Source organism: Channa argus, chromosome 2 (assembly GCF_033026475.1).
Source record: "Channa argus isolate prfri chromosome 2, Channa argus male v1.0, whole genome shotgun sequence".
In the NCBI taxonomy this organism is placed as follows: Eukaryota; Metazoa; Chordata; class Actinopteri; order Anabantiformes; family Channidae; genus Channa; species Channa argus.
In genome coordinates this window covers 22,633,337-22,660,878 of record NC_090198.1, presented here as the reverse complement: position 1 = coordinate 22,660,878, position 27,542 = coordinate 22,633,337, and the positions used below count along the sequence as shown (strand labels likewise).

Below are 27,542 nucleotides of genomic sequence, written 5' to 3'. Positions count from 1 at the left end.
ATATGTTCCAGTTTGAACTAAAGTGGAACATCCAGAAAACCCTGCGTGTGTACAGTACAGCTGTTTGCAAAATTCCCATAATACAATGCAATACATTTTAATAAAAACTCACAAAGGTGGACAATCTGTTCTGTGATTACAATCCATTCATTCAGGCTTCTGCCATTGTAGGTCTTTTTCAGCATCCACTGTACGGTAGCTGTTTATGATGCATAAAAATTAGTCGACCACATGTTTCAACGATATGAAAGACTAATTTATTTATGAAAACTGTGCAGTCAGCAGCATGTGCTGTATATGGCCATTCCTGCATTTCATCATTTTTCAGAGACTCAGCATCACTCATTCTATAGTAGTGCATGCTGTGTCTTTGATTATACTTTGATTCTGTTTAGATTTCACCCCAGAGCAGTGGATCTACCCATTAGCTGTTTATCCTTATGAGAGATGCATTGAGACTGGAGCTTGTCCCAGTTGGCATTTGATGAAAGATGGAGTAGATCCTGTACAGGTTGCCAGTTGGAATAGATGATCAATAAAAGATCAGTACCACATTCCTCAGTAGCTGCTCCTGTGCAGAGTGGCTGCAGGTCTAAAATGTCTGAAACACACTAATTGTACTGATAAAGGGCCTTAAAAGTATTAGATTGTCCTAACCTCAGATTGGATGAGTGTTAAACATTTTTTTTAGTCACTTTGCCATAATAATCTTTCTATTCTGCCAGACTGAAGAAGTATTTGTATCTCTGGTGTATGCTGCATTTACTTCCAAAGCAAATTGTGCAGTATTTTTTTTGTGCCTTTAGTCTAATAGTTATAGTACAGTGTACAACGTAAACACCAGACTCGGAATCAGTCCTCTCTGCTCTGCCCTCTCCTCCCTCTCCCTGCCCTGATACAGCTTTAGTTCATTATTAACAGTCTGCTACACTCAGGTAGTGGAAGGTATCAATTTACAATAAATAGGAAGGTAATAAACGTACTAATCGAGTAGAAACGATTGCTTTTCTGTGGGCGATCTTCGCTCAAAAAGCTTTTAGATGCGAATATCTCTGCACTGCTGCCAGCGCAATTTGGTGAGTCTGTGTCAAAAGAGGGTGCCACCGCACCTCTGCACATTAAGATAAGTGCTAGAGCACATTTCTACAAAAATAAGTGAAAAATGTTTGACACTGTAACTTTTAATTTAATCTAAAGTGGTAATAAAATGGTTGTAAAACTTAACTTTATACCTGTATACACACTAAACTACAGTAATTATCGTAACTCCACAGGCGAATTAAAATAACGTGTCTAACAATCTGTAGAACTGCAGTTGTTTTCTGCAGGACTGTGATTGTGACATCACTGTTTTAGAATTCAAGGGTGCTCTTTTTCACATAATAATATTGAAATCCTGAGAAAGGCTTTCACACTTGTCCTCTCACTCATGACTCACAATGAGCCGAACACACACAAACACAAACACACACACATTTAGATAATTCATTCTCTAGCCTCTAACCTTACCCAATCCCACATACGGATACACACAGACAACCATGAACATGTTTGGTCACAACTGCTAAAGGTCATTTTCTGACTCAACAGTGTTGAAGTCATTTGAAGGCATTAGCATATCCCACAGCAGAGAAACGTCATTTTTAATATTCATTAAAATTGTTTAAAAGTGGATTTTCTGCTTGTTACACCTTATATTTCAGGAGTTTTTCAGACAAATTGAGGTTTAGCATAAATGTTTAGGCTTGTTATGGGAGCAAATCACTAGCATAAAAGACTTATAAACAAAGAGGTTTAAGAAAGATTAATTTTTTTCTACAAAGCTCACATTATTCGGATTAAACTTAAACCACCAAAGGATGAATGTAATATAGAGAGGACCCACAGAAATAAGTGTTGAGGGATTAAGAAAGATACTTGCTGTAGTAATGACAAAAGGAAACCACATTGTTTAAAGCAAGAATATTCATTTTAGGTGAAATGGATGTAGGCAAAAATTGCCTTAATTGGCTTAAAGATATCCAAGCCCCCATGATAACACACAGTGCTGTTTGCCATGACCATGAAATGATTTAGTCATCTTCATCCACAGACAAAACATACTGTAGAGGCTCTGGGAGTTTCATTCTGTGTGACATATCTATATGCATGAAGTCAAATGCTGCTTTACTCTGCTGAGTTTGGCCAATTCCCTTCAATCCTGCATGAGAGATGAAAAGACTCTGAAGCTAAAATGGAGAAAGTAGGGCAAAGAAAAGAGATTTTAGACTGCGAATTAGTCTCCACTTTTATAATGGTCAGTGATAGCGAGTTCATTTCTGCACCACAGTCACAGACTAGAAGGCCACCATGCTTTGAGAAATATCAGATCTTTCAGTTTAATCTTAAATACGTCAAAATATCTAATGTACTGTTTGAAAACTGTGACATGCCAAAAAATATTCATTTACTTTTGCAAATCAATTAAGGTTCTTACAGTGAAAACATAAATTAATCTTTTTTACAACCCTTCTTAAGGTACTGAGTTGTTGTTAGTGGTGAAGGTCGCTGTTCCCATGCTGTTGTTCATGCCTCATTTCTCGACATCAAAAAGTCAACATGATACTTACTATAGCAACAGTAGCTCAGCTGAGTGAGGCATAGAGGACAGTCTTTAAATTATTTAACCCTTAATTATTTGTGTCACATGCTTTCTAGCCAAATGAAGAAGCAATATTCTGTAGAAACACCAGACACAAAAGAAACGGTCAGAAGATAAATGTGTTTACAGCAGTATGTTGTAAGTTGTATTCAGCTAAACCTGCCACTACTTTGATGTTTATAGTTTAAGATGAGGTTGAGCCATCACACAGTAATGGAAAAACAATGTATGTCTGAGTTTTAAATATTTTTCAATTTTCCTCAGACAAAAACTGTTTTACAGCCAAGTGTTGCAGCAGTAACAGTGTATGTACGTATGCTAGTCTTTGTCAGCACTGGCCTGCCATCATATCAGTGCTTGTTCCCCTTTTTTTCTTCCTGTTTTAAGTTTTCATTTCCAGTATGTTTAAACAGAAAATGACATTGCCTTTTTGCCCATCTTTCTTAATTGACTGCTACCTTAGGTAAAGATGACTGCGTCCTTTCTTGACTCCTTGTTTACACAGAGGACGACCCCTGACTTCATTGTCAGGCACCAAACTGAGCTTACACGCTCTATTTCTATATCTAAGCCCAGGCGAGTTTACCGACTTTTCTCGTTTAATGTTCTGCCAAAGCTGCTTCTCCACAGACTCCTTGCCATCATTTCATGATACATCAGTTATTCTCAATGCATCAAAAACCCACTTAAGTGCCTTCATCATGCAGAATTTTTGCCTCTCCAACAGAGGAAGTTGCAGATAATGGATGATTGGATGGATGGAGATGGATGAAAAGATCCTATACAGTGGCTGGTCGGGGTCTTTTTTCATCAATTTTCTGAGGTCATTTGCTTTGCAAATACACACACTTTCTTGGCCCACTAAGGCTGTGTGCCTACCTTCTTAGAAAAGATGATTCTCTGCACATCACAGCCTGTAGGGCCCAACATGTTATTAACCCTCAGTGCACTGACCTCAGCATGCATGTGCAGATGAATCTATCTAAACTCATTCTTGTTGTGAAGATGCGATACAAAATAGATTTCAGCAGGTGGGTGCAGATATGATTTTAATAAGTCAACAATGGAGGGTTTTCATGACCTTCCTGATGTTCAGTGTTGATGTTGAGTAGAAGAGTGTAGAGCGCAGTGTGTGGACTGTCTATCATAATCAACTTGTACAGCATAATGAAAGCTTGTCTCACACATTTACAGGTAGTAAATGTGTGCGATTATATGATGTGTGGTGGATTTTGTAACCACCAGAACCCCTCTAACAATTTAATCCTTAACAAACACAACAAAATGTAATTTAACGGAGGAGCTCCAGCCTTAACATCACTGTAACCTTCCAAACAGGATTATTCATTGCAGCACTGATGAACTATTGCATTAGATTGTGCAGCCACCTCTCATATGTCCACTTCTTGTTGTATATGAGACTCTTCTTACTCACTTAGTCTTACTTTGTTTGCTGTCTTGCATTTCACCAGTTTCATCATGTATTACACTTGATTTTGCCATGTGGATAATTATGATTAGAGAGATCTTGATAGTTTCGCACTTTCTCTCTGTGAAGTCTGTTGAGACACACTTGTGATGAAGGGCTCTATAAATAAATGAGCTTGAACTTAATGTGATTTTCATCTTACATTGCCTGTGTCCACATCGTAGCCACTTACCTTAAAAAGTGGGCCTATTTAAAAGCACAAATATTCAAAACACTTCAGTGTGAAGTCGAAAAAACACTTATATTTTGAATTGTTGCTCTTCAGCAGTTGGCAGTGAAGACTATTAATATTGCTTGAATCCACACATAATTTTAATAAGGTGTAGGTGATAAAATCAAATAGAGACAGAAAACACTGGTGCAACCTCTATAGAAACCAAGCAATTGTATCTTTCTGATAAATGTGTAAATATATATGTATTATATTAAATTACATATAGCTTAAACTTTGCTATTCTCCTTGTTTGAACACACAGTTCCTATAATGTGACAATATTAATATTAAAAGTTTTCTTTGAAAATGTTGTTAAAATGTTTTCCTTGTGAGTCTAGTATTGAAAATTATGCAGCATAAAAAAAACCTTCACCAACGTATTAGGTGCATGCGTAATGCAAATATGGTAATAGACAAAAAATTAAAATGGTACTTTATGTGGATCTATATTCATCCATCCATCCATTATCTGTAGGCTGCAACATGAAAGCTTATCCTGTTTAGGGTCGCAGGGCGGCCGGAGTACACACTGGATAGGGCACGAGTCTATCTCAGGCCGAACGAAGAGACACACACAACTATTTGCACCTACAGTACAGGCAAATTAGAGTCACCAATAAACCTTTGGGCTGTGGAAGGAAACCCACACAAGCACAGGGACAACATGCAAACTCCACACAGTCAGCAGCCAGCGGGGATTTGAACTGGGGTCCTTCTAGATGAAGGTCAACAGCGCTATCCACTCCACCACCATGAAACCCTAAATATATTTTACTGATCTAGAAAACGTTTTCCGGGCCATGCACAAAAATGTGCACCCGTTAAACACTGATTAATTGAAAGTGATCTTGGTTCCTAAGGGAAATTTCCTTTTTCTTGTCGGCCTCCCACCTACAGAGAGTTCAGAGTTAGGGGTCAGTCTTCCACACCAAGTGGAGGATGGACTTCTTTCAGCCATTTCTAACATTTAATGGAGGGGATTGTGAGATAATCAGGGGGTCAGCACCTTTTGCAGCACATGGGGATTCGTTCACAAAATCCCTCTTTTAATGCCGACACATTTTTTACAAACAAAGTATAATTTAAAGCCATTATTTGAAGAGAAGGTGTAACATTTGATGTGTATTTCATTACAGATATTTACTTATCTTCTCTGTGTTCTCATGGTCTAATACTTACTTTTTGAGATTGTGGCTTGTTGATTAATGGTTGTTGTCTTCAAAGCTGAGGAACTTACTGTGGTGGTGTCTTTGTCTCTGGAATCTCACAGTGATGATTATAGGATAACCTCTCACACACGCTAATTAATCAGCTCAGAAGAAACACATTCGCTTGGAGTAAATGTGACTTGGCAGGGTGGATCACTCAGCGGGGGAATCTTGTGCATGATACCAATCTCATAGTGTCCATGAGGCTGGCTCCAATTCAAAAGAAATCGAAATCGAAAGTTGCAGGTCTAACACCTGTCAGTTAAATGTGTTCGTGGTTTTGAGGTCAACTTAATGACAGTGCTTTGTTACTGGTGCATGTTATCATTGGACTCACAAGGACAAGTTCTGTTGTGTCCTGTGGAGCGGAGAGGTCAAAAAAGCCAACATTGCTCATCAATAATACTCACAGAACACGATGAGCCACTGTGTTAGTTAGTAAACAAGCTAATCTTTGGATTGGCCCTTCAGTGTGACTGTGACTTAGCCAAGATATAATTTTCTCATTATAATTTCAATCCATTTTAATTGTATTCGTCTTTACTCTGTGCACAGTTTGCAGTCTGAAAAGCATCACGCAGGCCATTTGAACCCTGTGGAAGAACCCATGCCAAGATTTGATTGAAATAATTCAACGTGTCACAAATTTTAATGAAACATTTCCCCTGCTTATATATAAAACAAAGTCTACCGCTATCTGTCCTTCTGCGTTCCTGTCCTGCAGACCAAACATGCCCATCATACTCTCATCACCTCTGTTCCAAGTACAGAGATGATGAAAGTGTACATTTATTATTATTAAATTATTATGCATTATTAAATGGAAAGGAAGTATCAAAATGGCCAAGGAGTGTATAAAGAAAGTTACTGTAAAGTAAAATAATGAAAATTCCAAAATTATGGAAAAAACACATTGTGCAATGTTTGCATCCACTTCGATAAATGACTTAATCTGAATACTAAATTGTAAATTGAATAATATGTTGACAAAAACATTTCTCTTTTTGCTGCTTTAAAATAATGATATTCAAACTTTTATTTCTACAATTTTTGGATCAACTGAAAGTTATAATATAGTCCGCAAAGACGTCCTGTGTGATAAAGGGTATTATGTATCATGTCAGAATACAGTTAGATCAGATGCTGATGTAATGACAAAGAAAACTCTGCAGACTTCAGGTCTGCAACAATTGTTTTTAGTTTTGTCCACCAATAATAATCATAAAATGGGGAGAAGTTCATCAAAATATTATAAAGCTGATGCAATTAGTGAATTTACACAAAACTGATCTGCAACTGATGAAGCTCTGGGCATTTAAGTTCATAAAATATTACAACTCCTTTCTACTTTCAGTGTTGGAAGGATTCAGTACATTCAGTACAAACTTAAAATTAAATTACACCCTTACATAGTCAGAAGTGTAAGCCTTTGTAGATGTAGTACACAAGGAACTTCAGTAACGCAGAGTTTGTATCAACTGTGGGCATAAAGTCCCACAAACTGCCTATTGACTTTCAATAGAATCTCTTGGGTTTAACCAAGTGATTAAATGTTCAGAAAAAGTGAGAAAAACACTTTTTCATCACATCCAAATAGAAAAACCCTTCACATATTGCAAAAAACAACCTTTTCGCAAGCTGGCAGGTCTGTTAGCTGAGATGAATGAGCAGCCTGCTCCTGCATTGATCATCTCACAGCCAAAAATGGCTGCTGAGCAGAGAGGACAAAGGAGGTGGTCTGTCATTAGGTCTGGATTATGGAAGGAAGGAGAAATCAGATAGCCCTGATGCTCTTTGACTGTCAAAATAAATTACTGGCAATTATTGATCCCCTTCACATGAAGTGATAGATATATGTATTGATGTTGGACATAATCAGGGTTTAAAATTTCCTTTACAGTACAGCTGTACTGTGAATTTACTGATTGTATTTTCTATACTACTACTACCTATAATCAAGATGTACGACAGCAGCTGGACACAAAATAGATTCTAATGTGAGCAATTATGACTATTATTGCACATAAAGAAATTTTGTCAGTGTTTGGGTTTTTTTATATGTCAGAAACTTGCTGTAGTTGTCCAGGGAAACAATATATGGGAAAACAAGTGTCAGCATGATGCTATGTCATTTAAAAAATAATTCATGTATGATGTTGATGTAAAATTCATTTCTCTTCATTTACAATAATACTTTCACTCTGGCAGCCTGCTGGGTTGTAGCAGTCTGGCAGATTGGATGACAAAGGCTGTTATTAGCAAATAATCAACCGGTGCAGATTATCCTGTAAAGTACTGTCAAAACACAATCAGGAACATTAAGAACAACAGTAAGAAAGACCTCAAATTCATTCTGGTGTGGCAGTTTCTGTGTGCATTTAAAGGATTTTTTTGTCGACAGAGAAATGAATAATATTCTTAAATGAATGAAATTATATGTTCTTTAAAAATAGATGGACGACTTGCATGAAAGGACAAAACAAATGTGAGACACAGAGAAAAAAGAAAAATGAAAAAACACGAGCAGAAATACTACAAATCCAGAGACTCTGCTGCAGCAAGCACATTACTTTTCTACAGACATGACAATCAACGCATGGCACTGTGTATTCTTCTCCTCTGCTGCGGAAATAACAAGAACCGAGAGCATAATCATTCACAAACATGCTCATACACCCTGGCGATGGCACACACAGGCCTTGACACACACCACATTTGAGAAGTCAATAATCACCTCATGCCATATAAAGGGAGACAATATCAATGCAAAGCTGTTCCAACAGGGCATGTTTTAAAGGTTAGGCTTATGATCAATAGGAATTTTTAGCTCACCTGATTCATTTCACCCCATTAAAGTTCTGTATGTCTTCTATGGTTTGTGTGCACTATTTGCCCTTTGAGCAGGTCTGCTGTAATTAGTCTTCCTGGTACCTTTTCCTGCGCTAATTACAGCAGCATACGAGATGAGAGCAGCCTCTTCTCTGCATCCTGCGTCTCACAGTGAGCTGGACCGGGGCCAGACTTTAGCCATGACCCACGGCACCTCCGAATCTAACGGAGTCCCGTTGCTTCTACCTCGTGGTTTGATGCAGTATTGCAGAAGGTACAGTGGCTTGTTCGAAAAGATCTCATGGCAACAACTCCAAAACTGTCTTCTCCTCCAACTGCTCTCAGAGATTCTGCGTTGCAGATTCTGGCTTTGTCTTTCTGCTCAAAGAATGACAAAAAAAGCAAGTGTTTAAATTAGCTTGGGGCACATGACTCGTCTTATGGGCAGAAATTAGTGGAAATACTTTGCGTTGGAGTCTATGGAAATAGTCCGGTCAGATCCACTTTCTCGGTGAATCAGTGCGCAGCGGGCACGCGTGCAGCAAGGAGGCTGTCAGTCCTCGCCATCCCTCCCATTGGCTGCAGCAGGATGCTCGGTGTCTCTCCTGTTTCCTTCATCCTCAAATGCAACTGGAGTCGACCGAGGTTTGCAATGGAGCAAGAGAAGGAACCTTCACCTGTAGAGGTTTGCTAATTACCCGTGTTTAACCATCGCCAACAAAAGTGTAAAGTAAAGGCTCGGCGCTTCGGGTTTTGCATCGCCTGGAAATAACTTCATTATTCCAGGTCTCTCACGGGCGACTGTCGCCCTGTTCTCCGGTACCACGGGATACTGCAGGCTGTATGGAGGGATGTCGGCATGGCTTGCACCAGGAGAACAAAAACTTTGGTGTCCACATGCGTGATCCTGAGTGGCATGACCAACATTGTCTGCCTGCTCTATGTCGGATGGGTTACTAATTACATCGCCAACATTTACATCAAAGTCCCGATGCCTTTACCGGAAAGAAAGTTAGAGGTTGACAAAAGAGGGGACACTCTCCGGATCATGGAGCGGCTTGATCGGCTGGAGAATGTGGTCAACCAGCACATACAAGGTAAAACCTATATCATGAACTTACTGGTGAAGAAGCTGCGCGCTCTGCATTACTTCTAATACACCAGCTGTGCTCCAAAGTTTGGTGGGTTAATGTCTTAGCATTTAGTGGGAATTCACACGGCGAGTTTGCAACGTGTGGGGTGTTGCAAGGTGTTGCACGGTGCTTTGCAGTTTGCAGCGTCTCTCTCTCTCTCTGTCTCTTTTTTTAATAAGTAGAACAGAACCGTCTTTGTCAGTACAAGGTGGAGTTATTCTAGGGGTCGTGAAAATTAATAAAGGACAATGAGGAAAAACGGAATGTCTAAGGATTTGCAGCAAACTGTAAGGCTTTGGCACAATGGCTAAGTAATTATTTATTCGTATATTTCAAGATTATCATTGTACTTTTTTCCAAAATAGGTATAAATGTTACAAAGTCTGGTAAAAGCACTACACTTTATTTCTATGCTTTCGTAGCTGGCAGGAACTTAATACTGATGTGTACATGCTTGTGCTGCACTCAACCTGAAAGTGTAGTGTGAGGCAACACAATGCATCCTATAGATTCCAGTGAGTGGTGCTGGCACAAAAAAAAAAAAAAAAAAAAAATACAGTCTGCAGTGATATGTGGTAAAAATGTGATTATGTTGTAGTCACTTGTTACCTTATTTCAAGTTTATTAAGGAAACTGCTGAAAACACTACTCCAGTGCATCATTAGGTTTGAACTTATAGGAATGTCTGGAATCTTGTTCTCAAATTCCACCAAGCTTTACCACCAAGCCTTACCGTGTACAGTTTCTTTATGCTTGATCACACACAGTTAATTTCTCTCAGCTCTGTGTCTTTAAAGGAGCTATTTTTATCATTGAAAAGGGGGCTGTTTTTTGGGCAAGTCCCAGTTTGCAATGGCACAGGGCTGTAGCAGAGATGCAGACAGAAGTCTACTCATGGTTATTTGAGCAGTAAGACTCTGTGCTAAGCTTGGGTAAACATTCCTGCTGCAGACAGGTCTCCATTTCAGTTGGGAAGCCATAGGCATCTGCAGGGCGGAGCTTTGTTCAGGTGTCCCCTTTGACTTACCTTCAAAGTACATGTTTCATTTATTTGTGTTACCTTGTTGCCAAAGCATGGTTGGGCAGCAGTTAGCTATGTCTAACTTTAGTAAGCATTCAACTAAAATGTAAAATATTCTAAACATCACTTATAAACACAACGAATAAAGGTTAGAACATGTTCTTGCTGTCCACAATCAACAATATGACGTGGACTTTGTTTCAAGCAAGTTTCATTTTAATTCGTTTTTCTTGACAGCATGCACCATTTACATCTAAGCACTTGGGTTTTCTGGTATGTTTAAAGTGATAGTTGAACATTTTTGGAAAATACACTAATTTGCTCTTGGTAAAAAAAAAAATACTTTGATGTTATTTCTGTTTATCTGAAGGTAAATGAAGCAGCCACTTAGCTTCACAGAAGAAAACTGGAAATGGAGGAAGCACCTCACTCTGTGTTAGTCTTTATTTTGCAGCAAGATATACAATCAATCATAGTCAATCATATAGGTGAGTCAATATATTAGAAAGCCTGAAGCTGAATGAACAACATACACAAACAAACCTAACCTTACAAATACAAAAGTGCCATCAGTCTCTTCTTTAGCTCTCTACCAGAAGGAGAATTACGATATTTTCTCAATCTAGCTGTGGTTCATTGCCTTTTCTTGCCCTTAAAAACTTTAAAACTAGGACAGTCTTTTTGCAATTAGTTTATAAAAAAAGAAAAGTCCTGCATTTCAAATGTGTTCACTACCTACTCTGTCATAAACAATCGGGCAGCATCGTTTTTGGCTGCTTTGAGTGTTTATACTCAGTTCACTTTGTGAACTTGCTTGCAGGAGTGTGACATAAACTGCAGGCAGAAGACAGAGATCGCATTATTACATAAACGGTAAATGTCCAAGTGTCATTTTTAGTCTCTGGCAGCACAGCACCAGTGTCGACAGCAAAAACTGTTGTTAAAGTCATATCTGTGCAATTTTGCAACAATTTAAACTGTTCCAACCAAGTAACCTGCCACTCTAAGTATGAGCCATATTGTCTGGATTTCCCTCATAATTGCTCTAAATGTGTCCGCTGCAAATACAGAACCAAATTCTGAGCCTGTAAGTGGCTGTAAGTAAGGAGCCAACAGTCAGTGAGCTCCAGGCAGAGTCAGAGCGTCATTAGTGCCCTTTCGACATCTCTAAAAATACTTTTCTTCCCTATATCATGTTGTGAGACAAGAGCAAAAATTAGATAGTTTGACTCTTACATTCCTATTAGTTCAGTCCTGTGACTTGCACAGTCGATGCAGTTAGTTTTAGTAATCTGGAGGCCGACATGCTGAATGTGCGAATGAAACATTTTCTGCAACTGAGTCACTGTGGACAGTCGAGAGAGGCGTCTCTGGTGTCAACTTCACACTCATGGATCAGACAGAAATATTTCACTACCATAACTACTGTATGTGAAGTTAAGTGGGCTGTTACCAGGGCAAAGCAGCATGGCAACAGCACGTAAACTAGCTGAACTCCCTCTGTATTAAGTACAGTCAGCCAAGGGGAATTTATTGGATAGTTGGACAGAGCAGGTTCACACACGCCCACCATGAGGGCTGCCTTACACTACCAGCACCAGACCTCTGGGAAAAATGTAGCAGCTGCATGTTGCTGCCCTAGCAGGATCCATAATATACAGTATTTCAAAATGTTAATAGCTTCATGGGTAAACAATTATTGGTACACTTTTAGCAGCTAAATATGTCGGTAAAAGCAATATACTGTCCATGTGTACACATAATTTTGTGTTTTTACATTCTTAGACAGTATGAAGTATCAAAACCTCTCACAGTTTGAATTGTTTTTGCTTCATTAGTGGTTTTATTGCTTTTTTCATTGTGTGGCAATTTGTTAAGTTGCTGTGACAAGCTGTGCGCACTTTGCACGAAAAAATAAAGCAGTACTAAGGTAAAGTAAATAGGCTTTGTTTCACAATCTGTAAATTGTTTTCTTGAAAATGTATTTAAGAATTTTTTAAAAAATCTTTAAATATGTAGTTTATAACTTCTCAAAGCCCGTACGGGATGTTTTGTTTTTGTCCAAGTAGATAATGAATTTACTGTCACATGACAGGGGAAACAGCAAATCATCATGTAGAAGCTGTTGTCGAAGTTGCAGATAAAATAGAATAAAACACATTAGATGCCTCAGGAGAATACTTTGTTTTAAAAAGCGAATCTTTTCAAACCAGATTTTGTGTTGACAAAGCCAAAAAAGTCAAAACTATATGAAGAATTCTGAGAACCATTTTGTCTATGCAGGTTTTACATTGTTAGAAAACAAACTGTGTTGTCTAAGCAAACAGTGGCAGACATGTATGGGAACGAATGGCATGACAGATAAGCTGTAACAAAGTCATGTTTTATTAGGATAACGTTCATTAATGAGCAGCTTGTTAGATGGTTTGCTTTGACCTCTGAAGATACGCATTGGCAGCGTGTAGTCTGATTGAACGATCATGAGTCCTGCAAGAGTCAGTCATTAACACAGTGCTGACGTAGCTGCAAATAACTGTGACAGTTCCCAAGATGGCTTCAAGCAAATCCACCCGTCAAGTCAACTGAGAAGCACAGTAAATCAGCGTTTCCGTTGATGCTCGGAGGACAGTTATATTTGGGTATTTATCTGATGTGATTTTCCGGAGCGACAATGAGTGCAGCGTTAGAATTAATGATTGAGGAAGAGAAAAGAAAGAGGTGGAAGCACGTGTACACAGGGATGTGTGCAGGTGTTGGTGTGCATGCTTGTGCATGCAGGTACGGTAATGGTATGCAGCTTGGGAAAGTACAAATTACACTTATACACACTTGTATTTTCTCAGTTCTTTGAGAAGTAAATTGACTAAAGGAAGAAAGACAACCTTGTTTCTTACTGAATAAATACTTTCTGCTATTACTTCCATTTGCTAAAGATTTAAATGACACACTCTAGTGAATGGGTATCACAAAGCTATAAAAAGTACACTAAATACAGTACAAGTTATCATGGCAAATCAGCATTGACTCACTGATTTCCACATCTGCAGTGGTGTGTCAAAATGTCCCTCTACAATGAATTGCTTTTGTAGAGACCTGATTAGTTCTGGTGTTTATTGAGGATGTTTCAATCTGTCGTGTAACTTCTTCTGCAGCAAATTTTCATTTGGCAACTCTGAGAGCTCATTACCTCAGCAGGTACAAGAAGTGCCGCTGCCACGGTGAAGGGGTAAAAAAGCAACATTTTCTCTCTCTCTCTCTCTTTTTTTAGACACAGCTTGATGATGATGATGATTTATTTATAGTAGGTGATGATTATTAGTTCACAACTTTGTTTTCTAATGTCAGAGATGACCATAATGTAAGTCTGTTCACGTGTTGTGTTAATGGAGGATTTTTGCGACATTTAAAAATTAAATTAGCCTTGCTCTTCTAAGTACTAAATTAATTGGGTCTTAGTTCTGTAGTGGCACAGCATCATCAGGCAGAAGACTAGTGGGCATAAACACAGTGGTTAATTAAGGTGAATGAGGGGCAGGTGTTCTGGCAGGTGATGATCAAGACACCGGGGAATGGCAGGAACAGCTGAGAGGTGCTGCTGGGTGGAGAGAGAAGTCAATGACTCAGCAAGTTAGAACTGTCAGGAAAGTGCAAAGATATATTCAAATCAATACTTCATGTTAGTATAGATGGCCTTTATAGAGTGTCATTATTTAGGAGGGAGACAAAAATAATTAATAAACTCCAGATTAATGATTATGATGCCAGTTTATTAGGAGCACAATAGGTAAAACAGCAGTGAATTCATTCATAAATATATTCATGAAGGTTTAATTTCTTTAACTTTTTTAAACATTCATCAACTATCAATCAACAACTGGTAATTTTGGAGGTTGCATTTAAATATACGATGGAGTGTTTCTAATGTTTATACATCCATTCGTTAACCAAACTGCTCCTGTTAAAGTTTGTCGGGGAGCTCGAGCACAGCCCGGCTGTCACTGGGTGAGGGGTGAGCTACACCTTGGACAAGTGGGTGGTCTGTCTTAGTGCGGACATACTGTACAGTATAGAGCCGTACAGAGACAGTTCACCATTCATACTCACACATGTTTATAGTCAGCAGTTACCTAAATGCATTTCTTTGTACACTGAACATTTCACCACCGTGATGCCCATGTTTATGTTTGTCTATACACCGATCAGGCGTAACATTATAACCACCTCTACAATCTAATACTGCAGCTCCTCCATGAATTCGACTTTTACAAAGTCATTTACAGTAATAATTTAGAGTCGTACTGGTTGTGACAAGACCTTTGACCCATCTCTTCTTATAATGCACTCAAGTTTGACTCCACCACCCACTTTGACCTTAGTAAAAAAACACACAGTAGAATTATCATCCGACGGTTTCAACCTAAAAACTGAGAAATTATAACCTTGTAAAAGTAGAATTCATGGCAGAGCTGCTGTATTGGATTGTATTAAATTGCACAGCTGGTTATAATGTTATGCCTGATCGTTGTATTAGCAGTGGCTCAATTTCTTTTCAGGCAACCTTGTACCTTTATGCCTCTTTTTTAAACAAAGCACATCCATGGCACTTTCTTAATTATTGAATTCAATACTGTGAACAAGATGTGTAAAGTGGAAAATCTTACAGTTGGAAAATATGGACAGTTTTTTAAATTTATTTGTCTGGGTTTAGCCTACTGTTAAAAGATTATGTGAACATATTTGTTAAAGGAATATTTTTGTCTTGCTATGTTGGCAAAATTTCATGACTTATTCAGTAAGCAGCCAGGTACCGTAGGCACTGGGCACAGTCAGAGAGACGGTGATCTGTATGCTGTGCTGTATGCTTATAATAGCCCAACCCCCTAAAGGCTTTGTGAATTCATCTCTGTACAGTGATGGTGAATGCAACCAACGTGAGCATGGACGAAGTTTTCTGAAACAAAGTGATGAAATAACGGATGTCATTTGTATTTTTAGTGAAGAGTTAGCAAATTTTAAATTGTTACAGTTCGGCCACTGTAGAACGTATCCATGAAAACTTACTGAACTCACCAAAACACAGTTAGAATAATTGGTACATGTGAAATTAATGTAACTGGGGTCTCTATAAACATTCTGCTGATGATTTATTACAAGCCTGATTCATCTGTCAGCACTTGCTGTTTGCAGCCTGTAGGCAGGGCTGCAGACGCTGGAAGTGAGAGAGAGTCTGGGATGAGGTGTAGAAATATGAAACGGGGGATATTCTGGGTGGTGACTCTAATAAATCGAGAAGTTATTGAAATACTGCAAAATGAATGCACTGGAGAATGTTTGGTAATGAAAACAATTAATTATTCTGACTCCAGAGGGCAAAATAATCATGAAGAGAATAAATTAGACGTGTAAAAGCCTCTTACAAGAGTGTCGATTCAAAGGTCGTCCCTTGACAATTTCTACTAAATAGATCACTTTACTGTTGCGAATGCTGTCAGTGTTCTTTCCCCTGATTTTCTGTAACCACAACTAAAATATGAAAACAACTGTTGTTAGATGAAAATCTGGTTTTGCTGTGACGCTGAGTTTAACACACACACATTATATATATATATATATATATATATATATATATATATATATATATATATATATATATATATATATATATATATATATATATATATATATATATATATATATATACACATATATACATACATATATATATATATATATATATACATACATACACACACACACAGACACACACACTAATGCAAAGTGATACATTAACTACCTCATTGTTGTTCCAACTCACCTTACAGCTGCACATTGACCAGCATAAGTGATCAAAACAAACACTTAGGAACACATTGCTGATATACAGCTTGAATGTCATCTTATCAATTACTGTTGACATCCTGCAGCAAATATAAAGACTGGCTCCAGTTGGCAGAACAGCATGAGTATGCCACTGGAGTTATCTCTCTCTTGCTTGGTTTGTTCTGCTAACCATTGATGTCATTGCTATGCTAAATGTTTTCCAAGCTAAAATTTCATTCAAATATAAAACTATTTCCAATAATAAAAGAACTGTGTATTTGTCGGAAAAGTAATGGTTGTCAGTCCAACAGAGACAATTTAGACATTACCACAGCACTTAATTACTGTTATTATTGGGACCATATGTGGATATTGGTTGGATCTTACCCCCACTGCAACTCCTCAGTGTGCCGTTATCTATGGAACAGTGATAAGGTCGTGTTTCTTCTTCACTCATCTAAATCATCACTGGTGCAGCCAGTTGGTTATAGAGATCGTCTGAGTGCAGTGCACGTTTAATGATTTGTAGTTTAAATACACCTGTGTTCAGAAGGTCCAAGTACTGGTGTATTAGTATCCTTCGCCAGAATCTACTCCATGAAGACAAAAGATGCCATGCAAACAAAATGCCAAGCAACTCGCCAAAATGTTATGGGAAAGCAGAAGTTAGAGGATGGATAAAAGAATGTTGCCAAGTCACTGAATACCAGTTAAAGTTTAGTTCATCATTAATCCATCAATAAAAAATGTGTAGATCAGTTATTAAGGCACTAAGCCATGGACCAAAGGACTCAGCGGTTCATCTCCTGCTTCCTTCTGCCTATTTTGAAGTCTTTGGGCAAGACACTGAACCCTAACTTGCTCCTGGTGGGTCAGGTGAGCACCTTGCATGGCAGCCACTGTTATCAGTTTGTGTGTGAATGGGTGAATGAAAAGCAACAATTTAAAGTGCTTTGGATAAAAGTGCGATATGATTAGACTATATACCTATCACTATTTTAAAAATGGAAGAAACGTGTTATAAATCTGGATAGAGACGGGGGTCCTCTAACACTGAATGACCGTACAAATAGGGGATGAGCAAGGCAGACCAACAAGACACACAACTCCTCTAAAGTAGTTACAAGCTTCAGAGGCTGAGATGGGAAAGACTGAGGAAGAATTTAAACGGGATTTTCCACTGGTCTCATTTTGATTTGTCTGAACACAATGGATGCAACCCGACAATCTCTATTATCCTGAGGCTCTAGATTTTTTTTTGCATTTGTATATTGTACTGTACTACATGTATGACTTTAGAAGCTTGCTACAGTGGTCAGGTACACTTTAAAAAAAAAACCCACATATGTCTGTTGCCAACAGTTTGGACTTTTTGCTTAAACAGACTTTAAGAAATTATTTACAACTATTAGAAATACAAGTCAATATACTGTCTGTGTGGTTAAAAAATTTAGTGTAGTCCTTTATCAAAAACACATACCCACCTGCTTGAATGGTGGGGAGTGTATTATGTAAGAGCCTAAAAAAATCAATTTCTTCTGATTCCAATTGTATATATCCCACTTGTTAAAATGTCATTATGAGAAGGGTTTGGTCAGGGGGATTCATTAGTGAGCTTAGCTTACTGTGGCTTAGCTGTAGCTTTTACAACTTAAAATCAATGTTTAAAAATCCAATTTTTAAAGACACATCACCTGTTTTGTTCCCTCTCCTAATTAGTATCTCGTATTCCACTAAAACGGCTTTACAATTCTGAGATCCCTCTCCTCCATGCTGCAAAACCATGCTTTTATAAAAGCAGCAGCAGTAAGGTCAATATGAACTGTTTAGTTGCTTCATGCTTTCAAGATTGTCAGCGGATGTTTTTGCTCTTCACTCCTCTGCACTCTTTTTATAATTAATGGCACTAAGTGAGGAGGTGTGCTCTAGTTCAAACACACCATGCCATTATGTACAAAATGTTTTCATCAACTATATTCATGGCTGTTATTTGCTTGTGCTGTAGAGCACGGTCATCTATTTTTTTCTAACTTTAGACCCAGCACTCATGTTCACCCTTGAAAAACCAAATCCCTTTTTTTTTTTTTTTTTTTGGTAAAAAGTATGGTTGGTATAAAGTGGATTTTTCTAGATCCTGGTGTTATTGTTGCTTTCTGCAAACTGCTGGAGACTGCTGCCTCTGGAGATATACTCACTTGCAAATTTAAAGTGCAAGTCCAATTTAACACCCCTGGTGCCCATCAACCATTAAGTGTCGTCAGTATTTTTTGAAAGATCACACACCTCATTTTACACGTTAGGGTTAATTACCAAAAGGCTTTATCAAGGGAAATCCAAACTTAAATTTGTTTTCTACTATAACATTTTTTCTCTCCTTGGCCATCTGTTTTACTTTTTATAATAAAGCAACATTTGTACTTACCGAATGTGCAATAAAAACAATGCTGTTTGCAATTTAAAATGCTAATATTTTACTCAACTGTAACTATAATTGAAGTATCAAAATCAATTTTTCTAGTGTTTACTTATCATTATTCCATTGCTGATCTTGATGAAATCTGATCCAGGTATTTGACATAGAGAATTGCACTAATGAGCTGCAGCCCCTCAGAAAAGGAGAAATGGTAAAAAAACAACTGTTGGCACTGATGTTACCACAGATGTCCGAGCATTCTTAAACACACCACCAATATAAATTTTCATCTCAACAGCTTATCTCAGCTAAGCTGTGTTCACTCAAGACAAGTATTAAGTGGTGTCCTCCTGTGATTTGTAATAATTGCAGAGATTGTCTGTGTTCTTCATTCAGTACACATCAGTCAGATCTGTAATCTGTTTGAAAAAAGTAGAAGCAGCAGCTCAGTTTGGACAGGATTTACAGGATTACTCTTAAGGTTAGGCGCTTTTAAAATGACATTAAAATATGATTTTAATCCATTCTAGAGGGTATGTTTATATCATATATGATACATCACGCATTGCCCACTAATAATTATAGTCCTAACGTATTGGTTTTGTCTTAAGGACAAGTTGTGATGATAGATTTTTATTTCTTCTGGGGAGTCAAGCTTTGAACAAGTATTAAATGAATTCCGTATGAATGCAACATTAACTGCAACAATCAATCGATTAAAATAACTACAAATTTAAAAAAATATTTACAGTAAAAATAAATTTGGAACATTGGAAGAGAAAACTTGAATAGATTTGCATTGTTTCTGAATCTTCTGATACTTTAAACTGCATTTACTGTGAGCACTCAGATGTTTCAGGATGGTTTGTATCATTGAGGAGTTGCTGCTTAAAGCTCCACACGAACACCTTCTGTCTTTGTCTTATCCTGGTGTGAGTGCAAACCAATAAAGATCAACGCATTCTGCTGGAATGCAAATTCTTAGCATAAAAATTGATCCGATTCATTTTCAGGAGGTGATACGGAGCAGAGATGAAGTCATTAGACATTCTCGCAGACGATAAGACTCAGAATTCGGTTTCTATTTGTATGAGGATGTCCCTGCTGAATCATACACTGAGGAGAACAACGGTTGATGCATCGTGTGTTGTTTTCTGAAAGAAGTTGCATTTATTGCTGTTAGAAATGTTAAAAGAACCTAAAAGACAAAAGGTGTATATACTGTGTCCTGCAACACATGGTCAAAGGTTAATTTGTATATTGTGGATTAGTCACATTCTTTTAGTAATATCAAAGAAGAGAACGCAGACTTGTTCACATTTATTTAACGTTGATATTAAAACTATGACTATTCCTCTGCCCCCACCCACCCCCCCTTCCCCCCCTTTTTTTTTTTAATGACTGCACTCTAAAAGCTTTTGGATCTTGTGACAAACCTTGATAGGGGGATACAGCCATCAGGCAGTGCTCTGTCAGTCTGTTGTAGCCTTTAGCAGCCATGCCCTCAGCAGCCATTCAGTCTGTCTGGCCTGGGGTTCAAACCCACACTGTGCAAAACCTCCTCTGTCATGTGGTTTTGTGGGGCATCTGCTGTGTGCTGATAAGGAGCAGGCAGTTTCACTTTTTTGCAACACAGCACAGTTTTGAAGATAATTATATAAATTCATTGTATTGTTGGAGCTAATGTTAGATACATTTCTCCCTTAGCCTATATGTTCTGTGGCAGAGTCGGGACTCACAGAGCAGGATGTAAAACGAGGCTTCTGTTTTCAAAGTGAGGCCCCTAACGTGAGCGCACATCTGCTATGCTCTGATTGCTGTGTCTGAAGTCTCTGAATCAGCAGTCTCACGCTCAAAACAAGAACTTGCTGAACTTCCCAGTGGCTGCTTTGACTCTACTTGTTGCCTTTGGGAAGAAAAATGACTGTTGTCTAGTCTTAAAATGGATTGGGGCACTGAAGCAGCTCGCACATGCAGTCTATCACCTGGACCTGCAACCGAAAAAAATGTTAAGCTCTTTTTGTGAAAACAGTTAAGAGGAATATTGGTATTCTCAGTTTTTGTTCTTAATCATAGTCTTGAAACTGTTCAACACTGTGTTAATGGTTACTGATTGGTGCACTAGCTGTATAAATGGGCAATAATACTGTCTGATTGCAAAACAAATTGAATGGAACGATGGGGCCTCGTAAATGTAGAATGCTGTAAAGGGTAAACAGTCAGCACTATGTGGGCTAGGTGAAAAAATGAAAAAACAGCGTTCGTAAGCTATACGGGGATATGACATGGTCCTCTAAGTAGCCCGCAACGATAGTTACAGCATGTCTCCTAGCAACACCGGCTCTCTGATGTCTCAAATATCCCAAAAGTGTTGTATACTCTTTTTAAAAAAAAATTTTTTTAATGTAAAATAGCTGCATTATAATTTTCCCACAGTTTTGTAAGAAAATCATTCAATCAAGTTCACTTCAACTTTAACCTGGTTCCTCCACTGAATAAGAAACTCTTGTAATTTGTACTGTTTTATTTGTCTCTTCACAACAGTTATAATATTTGGGGTGTTTTACTTGTTGTGGCAGTCTTTTTTTTCTTTCACCACACGCCTGATAAGCCTCTCATCAAGCCTTTAGATTGTTCCTTCACCCTTAACGGTCGGTGTGAAAGGTGGGACACATTTAGCCAGTTGGTTTTGCAAATGGAGACTGCCCAAAGCCATTTTTCTCCATTTGCTCATGAATGAACATGCTAGTTTATACTTGCATCTGGGCTGTGAGCATTATGTGTGAGGTTAATGACATCTATGACCATAAAATTCATTTTCCTTGGAGTAAATTTGATTTTAATTTTCTTTTCATTTTTTACTACATACATTTCTCACAATATGTATTTGTAATTTGCAAACATTAACATGATGTCTACGAAGTCACAAAATCACTGTAGTAACTACTTTGCTTTAAAATAAGTGCAGACCATCTTGACCCTTACATCCCTTACATTGCAATTTTTGGTGCATTTTTCAATCTTTAATATTTTTATTGTCTTACCAACAAATCAGCAAAGTAATACCGATGTTCGCATATCCATAAGCAGTTGAGCATTTTTGTAATCTTTTTCTTAATCAAAATTTTTTTTACCTGATTTATTAATGTGTATGCCCTTAGTCTTAAAAACAGAACAATCAAAAAGGAGTGACTGCGGCCAGAGCAGAAACAGTTGGAAGTTGGAGTTTTTTTCTGAACATACAGTCCATGATTCCATTTTTGATTTCCACAGCTCTCAGGATGCCATGTTTATGTCTACATGAAAGTAATAAAACAGGAAGTAGCAGGGAAAAAACACAAATGAGAGAGAGAAACCTCAAAGGGCTCATTAAAAAGTCTCTCCAGTAACAGCAAGGGCAAAAAACAAATAAGGACACTGAACTGAAATTCAAGTGTGGCATCAACAAGGGAAAAAAAATAATTAAAAAAAAAAAAATCACATGATTTGGCTCCATAAGCTGTGAAATAGAATGTATTTCTTTTCACTTCGATGTTGGAAATGTTCAACAAAGAAGTAAAAGACTTTTGATAAAATCAGTGTTTTTAGGTTTTTGATGTGATTGTGATAGTAAAAATGTGGAGGAGCCTCATGTTTTATTCAGAGGCTGCCTTCACTGAGATGGTTTTCAAACTACTGGATGATGTTTGGAATTTACAGGACATTAACAGTTAGGAATAAATAAAGAGAGAATTGCAATGTGTATTTTGGGGTTTGGGAACATCCCTCCACCGCAAGCGGCTCTGCAGGTTGACCTTCTGGACCCGATACTGAGGGAAGATTTTCCCTTATAAAAACATAAGAGCTCGCCAATATTTGTCTGCATCATGAGTCCATTTCTACTCCCCTGCATTTGTCTCACTTTCTCTCACTTCACTTTCTTGTCAGCGCTTCTAGTCACAATAATGTTACTATTACACCACAGATTTTATCCCATAACACTGACCCACGTGCCTCACATCCATTGTGGTTACAGAAATGTCTATCTTCCGCTTTTACTTCCCAGAAAAGCACTTTGTCAATGAATGTAGAGGAAATTATGGTACAATGTTGTGTGAAAGAAGTGGCATAAACTTTTGCACAGTTCTCCAAATGCACTTCGTACACAAGTGATCAAACGCATTAACATACAAATGCATTAACATACATTCACTAAAAACATTGCTTCCTCCACTTGAAATAATGACTGTGAATGACACAAATGATTGTATGCTGTAATAATTCAAATAAACCAGGTGGCACCAAGTTTATTTCAATATATATATTTCAATATATGTTGTTACCAAATTACTGGTAGCGTGTATAAGCTCTGTAGTGGGAGCCCACAGCTTTACCTTTCAGTTTTTTATTTTTTAAAACATTGCAGCTGTCACATGTGGAGGTTTTGTTTACATGATGTCATCAGGTCACATGACACATCAATCTTCATTTTCTATCTGTCACCCACCCTGCTTTGTTGTACTTGTTGGCAGCGAAGCTCCAGTGGGCTTATTTCCCCAATGTGCGTGGTGAGCAAAATACTCTAGTTGTTTTTTGTGACATTTCTGAAGTTACAATGAGCCACATCTGTCAGAGCACATTTGGTTTGTCGACATACTGCATCTCCTGCCTGCTTATACCATTCAAATGAGCAACGTCAGTAATGTCAGTCCGAGTCTGATGGAATCTGATGGGTGAAAAACCTCAAGTCTTTGTCTGCGTATTTGTAACCAAAAAAAAAACCTGATTACACATACATAAAAATGTCAGGATGAAATAAGTAAATTAGGTTTCTCTAATACCCAGAAGTGATTGCAGATGCTGGGTTTCTGATATACATGAATTTGTAAATGTCAGGTTACTGAGGAAAGTTGACTGTAATCTTGTAAACACAGAGCAGCTCAGTAATTGCTGAACACTAATCATGCACCAAACTTGTAACAGCAGAGAACTTAATTAAACATCTCTGTGTTAATCTCCGCTTCATATTAGTTTAAAAGGGTTTGTGTTTCTGGTATTTTTGTATGCCATATACTGTGTAACAACTTCTCCATCACCGGTGAGTCCCAGCCAAATCCTTCAGAGATCAAACCCACGAATTAGGATATGTCTGGTTGTTGAGCGACCTGTACCCTATAAACCCCCCAAATTAAATTTTAAAAAAACCAAAGCGCTCTCCACCTGAATAATTAATATATGCCTTATACCATCAATCAACAGAGTCTATGATCAAAAACAAAACCTAAAATACTTGATGTCTATGTCTGCCTTCCAAATCCATGTAGACTTCATTAATACAGAGCAGAGAGTAGTGTTTCTACATGCAGCAGCTAAGAAAAAGAAACTTGAGTTTTAAAGATTCTGTTACTACTTGTCAGTGAAATATTAAACACAGCATGTCAGAAACTTTAAAAAATCTTAAGATCTTTTCCTATTCATTAAAAAAAAGAAATCTCTTTATGGAGGGGTACAATTGTAGGTGAACTTTTTTTTACAGCTGGGCTGAAATTATTTTCCCTGCTAGACTAGTATCAAACAGTGAAATATTTAAAAAAAGAAATACTGAGAACTCGGCAGGCTCTGTTGAATCCTTGTAGAGTTTCTGTAAAATGTAAGATAAAATAATGTAGAATAATACAACAAACCTCGACTCATGACTCTTTGAAGTTCCCGTTCATAGCATTATTTCTAAGAAAAAAAAAATAAACCTGTTCATAATTTCTGAGCAAAAATGAACAAAGAGACCAAAATTGTCATTGACTTTAACAAATAGTTCAACATGTCTGTGGTACAAAATGTTATACCTGTGCTCATGTTTCCCAGGAGCTGTATTCAAATTATTTTGATGATCATAAGGTCCACATACGTGAGTTCTTTTGAGTGAAACATAGTGCCGGGGAAGCTTCTCTGAAAGCAAAGCTTTGCAATCTGTCTGTTACTTTACAGTGGAAAAACTACAGCAAAGCTATTCTGGAAAGAAATGTAGTCAAGCTACTTAGAAAAAGTAGTTCAAAGTACTTACAATGTACCAATATATATCCCAGTATTCAGATAAAAATGGGAGAAATGCCAGCTTTGGTTTTGTTTATAATGTCCATCAATCAGACATCTGTCCATAAACTACTGCAGTGCAGGTACTAACGATGTCTCTGAACAATTGTTAAAAGATAGTTTCAGTTCTTTTCTTAAATTAATTGTATTGTCCACAATCTCCATACAGATGCTTAAGCCAACGCTGTTTCTTGTGAGCAAACACTCACATTCGGTCAGTTGTCAGTCTGCAGTGTAAATTCACTCATTTGTTGATGCCACTATCCTTCATTGCTGTCCAAAAACTATTGAAAACATATCAGCCAGACACGCCCCGCTGCACTGGATAATGTATTTTTTCTTTAAAAAAAAAAATTTAATAAAGACCTTTGTAAACATAGTCCACATTTTTCAGAGTCTCTGTAATTTTACCTTAAATGCTGAGAATGCACAGTTCACCAGCTGAAATACGAGGTGGTGCCGAATTGGAGCATACGGTGCTACGTTTGTTAAAAATAATAAGGTCAAATATGCTCATGCTTTGGTATCCGTATGGTGATTATGGACAATACTGTCAGGTCTTGTGTTACCTTAGACCCAAATGCTCACATGGAGAGGGTGCATTACAGTAAAAGGACCTTTTATTATAAACACAGTAAAATTCACTTTTAGGAAAACCAGGACAGAGACAAGAGGGCAAGAGACTAGAGACTTAACAGAAAACACACACTGGACAGTACTGTAAAAATAGAGTAAGGGACTTTAACAAGGATAGAGCTGATGAACTAAGAACCTAAGTAAGACCCTTCTACAATAGCTAAGGGAGGTTAAGTGAACCAGGGGCAACTGGGTATGAGCTAACTGGAGTGGCAACACTAAATGACTGAAACACACACGAACTGGGACTAGAGATTGTGAATAAACTGAACAAGAATCGAGATACTAAATAACCAAAGCACAAAAACTAATACATAAGATGGGAAAGAAATGTGAGCTGGGACCAGTAATAAGGTGATTTGAATTACAAACTCAAACGCATAAGATCAAGAACTAGAGAATGAAACATAAATAATGTATTAACCAATTCAACCAAATAAAATGGTGAACGCTAACCAATAACAAAATACCTGGTCGTGACACAATGGGAAAACAGACACTAAATGGGAAGGTACTGGAGGAAGAGCCAAAGCAGAGTGCATGCACACGAACCAATAACCAGGAGTAAACAATTAATTGAACTGAGTGTGTTACAGAGTGACATAGTGAACACAATAAACCAAATAGAAATAGGCAACAGAGTCCAAAAACAAGACTCAGGCAGATGAACACAATTATAGCTAATGAGGTGAGTGAAGTGGCTGAAATCACTATAGGACAGGAAGTGTGGCTACAAAATAATAGCCCAGGACAGGAAGTCCAGGTCAGGGATCATGACAAATACTGGCTGATTTACAAAATGACCATATCACTTTTTAATAGGCAACAACCCATATTTATAACTAACTGGCAGCAAAAATTCAAGTTTACTTATAAAAATTTAAGTTCAAGAACTATAGACAAGTAGATAGATAACACAGATGAGTTAATAATTATTTTGGATACTTTGAGACCTGAACCTGTTCTAACTAAAATTTTTCGAATTACAAAGAATTCTATTCTATATTCTACTCTGATTTTTGTAATATCTGACCACTAAACTAAAACAAACAAACAAAAAAAGTCTTTTGTTTATACAACACAAGTATGACATACATTTTTAATGGCCTGAAAAAGTTTAGATTTTCAGTAATTAACTATACGAATGCAATGAATGTAGTTTAACTACTAGATTGTGAGTAGGTGAAATTTCAGATATTGGATGGAGGGTAATTAAATCCTGTACACAAGGTCACTGTAAAATCTTTGGTGATGTGCTGGTTTTTGATCTAGCTTCAGCATCCCGGCAAACATATTTTGTAGTTTGTTGCTACTGGTTTGAACAAGGACGTGACTTTGATCTCAACTGTGATGCTGAAGTCATTGTTCAGGGCGATTTGTTTTTCTTTCCCAAATCAACACAAAAGTTTTGTCAATTTCTTCTTAATTTATGTGTTTCTTACTTAAATTACTAAAATTGTGTGTCTGTGTGTGTCAGGACCCTCTTATAGGCCTGTTGTGTTATTATATGCTCCAGAAATTCAGCCCCATAAGCTGCAAATTGGTTTGATGGAAAATGAGAGAAAAATAGGTTGTGGTTGGAAGATTCCAGGGGTTATACTTTAAAACATCATTGCCAGTGAATAATTGGTATTGGCTCAGAAAGATGGATGTACTGTATTTTCTATGCCTTGGGCCACATCACTTTATTTTTCTGCTCCAAGTTGAAAGCTGTGAAATATTCGTTATTTATATCCTACACTGATGAGTGTTTTTCTGAGAAAATGCTGCACCCCAGACACCAGTTAATAAAGAAAACAACCCCCCACAACCCGCAAATGATGTTAAATGCAGGGCACAGAAATAACATGCAAGATACAAAGTAAGAAGATACAGTGGAGAAGCGTCTTATTTCACATGCTCAGTGCTGAGGACGTCAGATCGGTTAAGAGGTTATAGGAAAGGCATCTCAGATGACTGAATTTAATGGAATGACAAACCCAGCTTTTCAAGTTGAACAGTGGGGAATGAGAAATGTGGTAACGGGGCAAAACACCCAGGGCTGGGTATCAAATATTGCCAGCACTGTC

The 27,542-nt window shown here is 37.7% G+C and overlaps 1 protein-coding gene across 2 annotated transcripts in view; it reads left to right on the top strand.

Annotated features, from left to right (window-relative positions):
* Nucleotides 1-8,193: 8,193 nt before the first annotated feature.
* Nucleotides 8,194-27,542, top strand: part of galnt18b (UDP-N-acetyl-alpha-D-galactosamine:polypeptide N-acetylgalactosaminyltransferase 18b) — a 77,735-nt gene continuing 58,386 nt past the window's right edge. The window contains exon 1 of one of the 2 annotated variants that reach the window (XM_067496475.1): nt 8,194-9,478. In XM_067496475.1, the coding sequence (XP_067352576.1) occupies nt 9,241-9,478 (238 nt within the window). In that variant the 5' untranslated portion in view covers nt 8,194-9,240. The remainder of the gene's footprint in view (nt 9,479-27,542) is intronic. The other variant, XM_067496474.1, reaches the window with a different exon arrangement.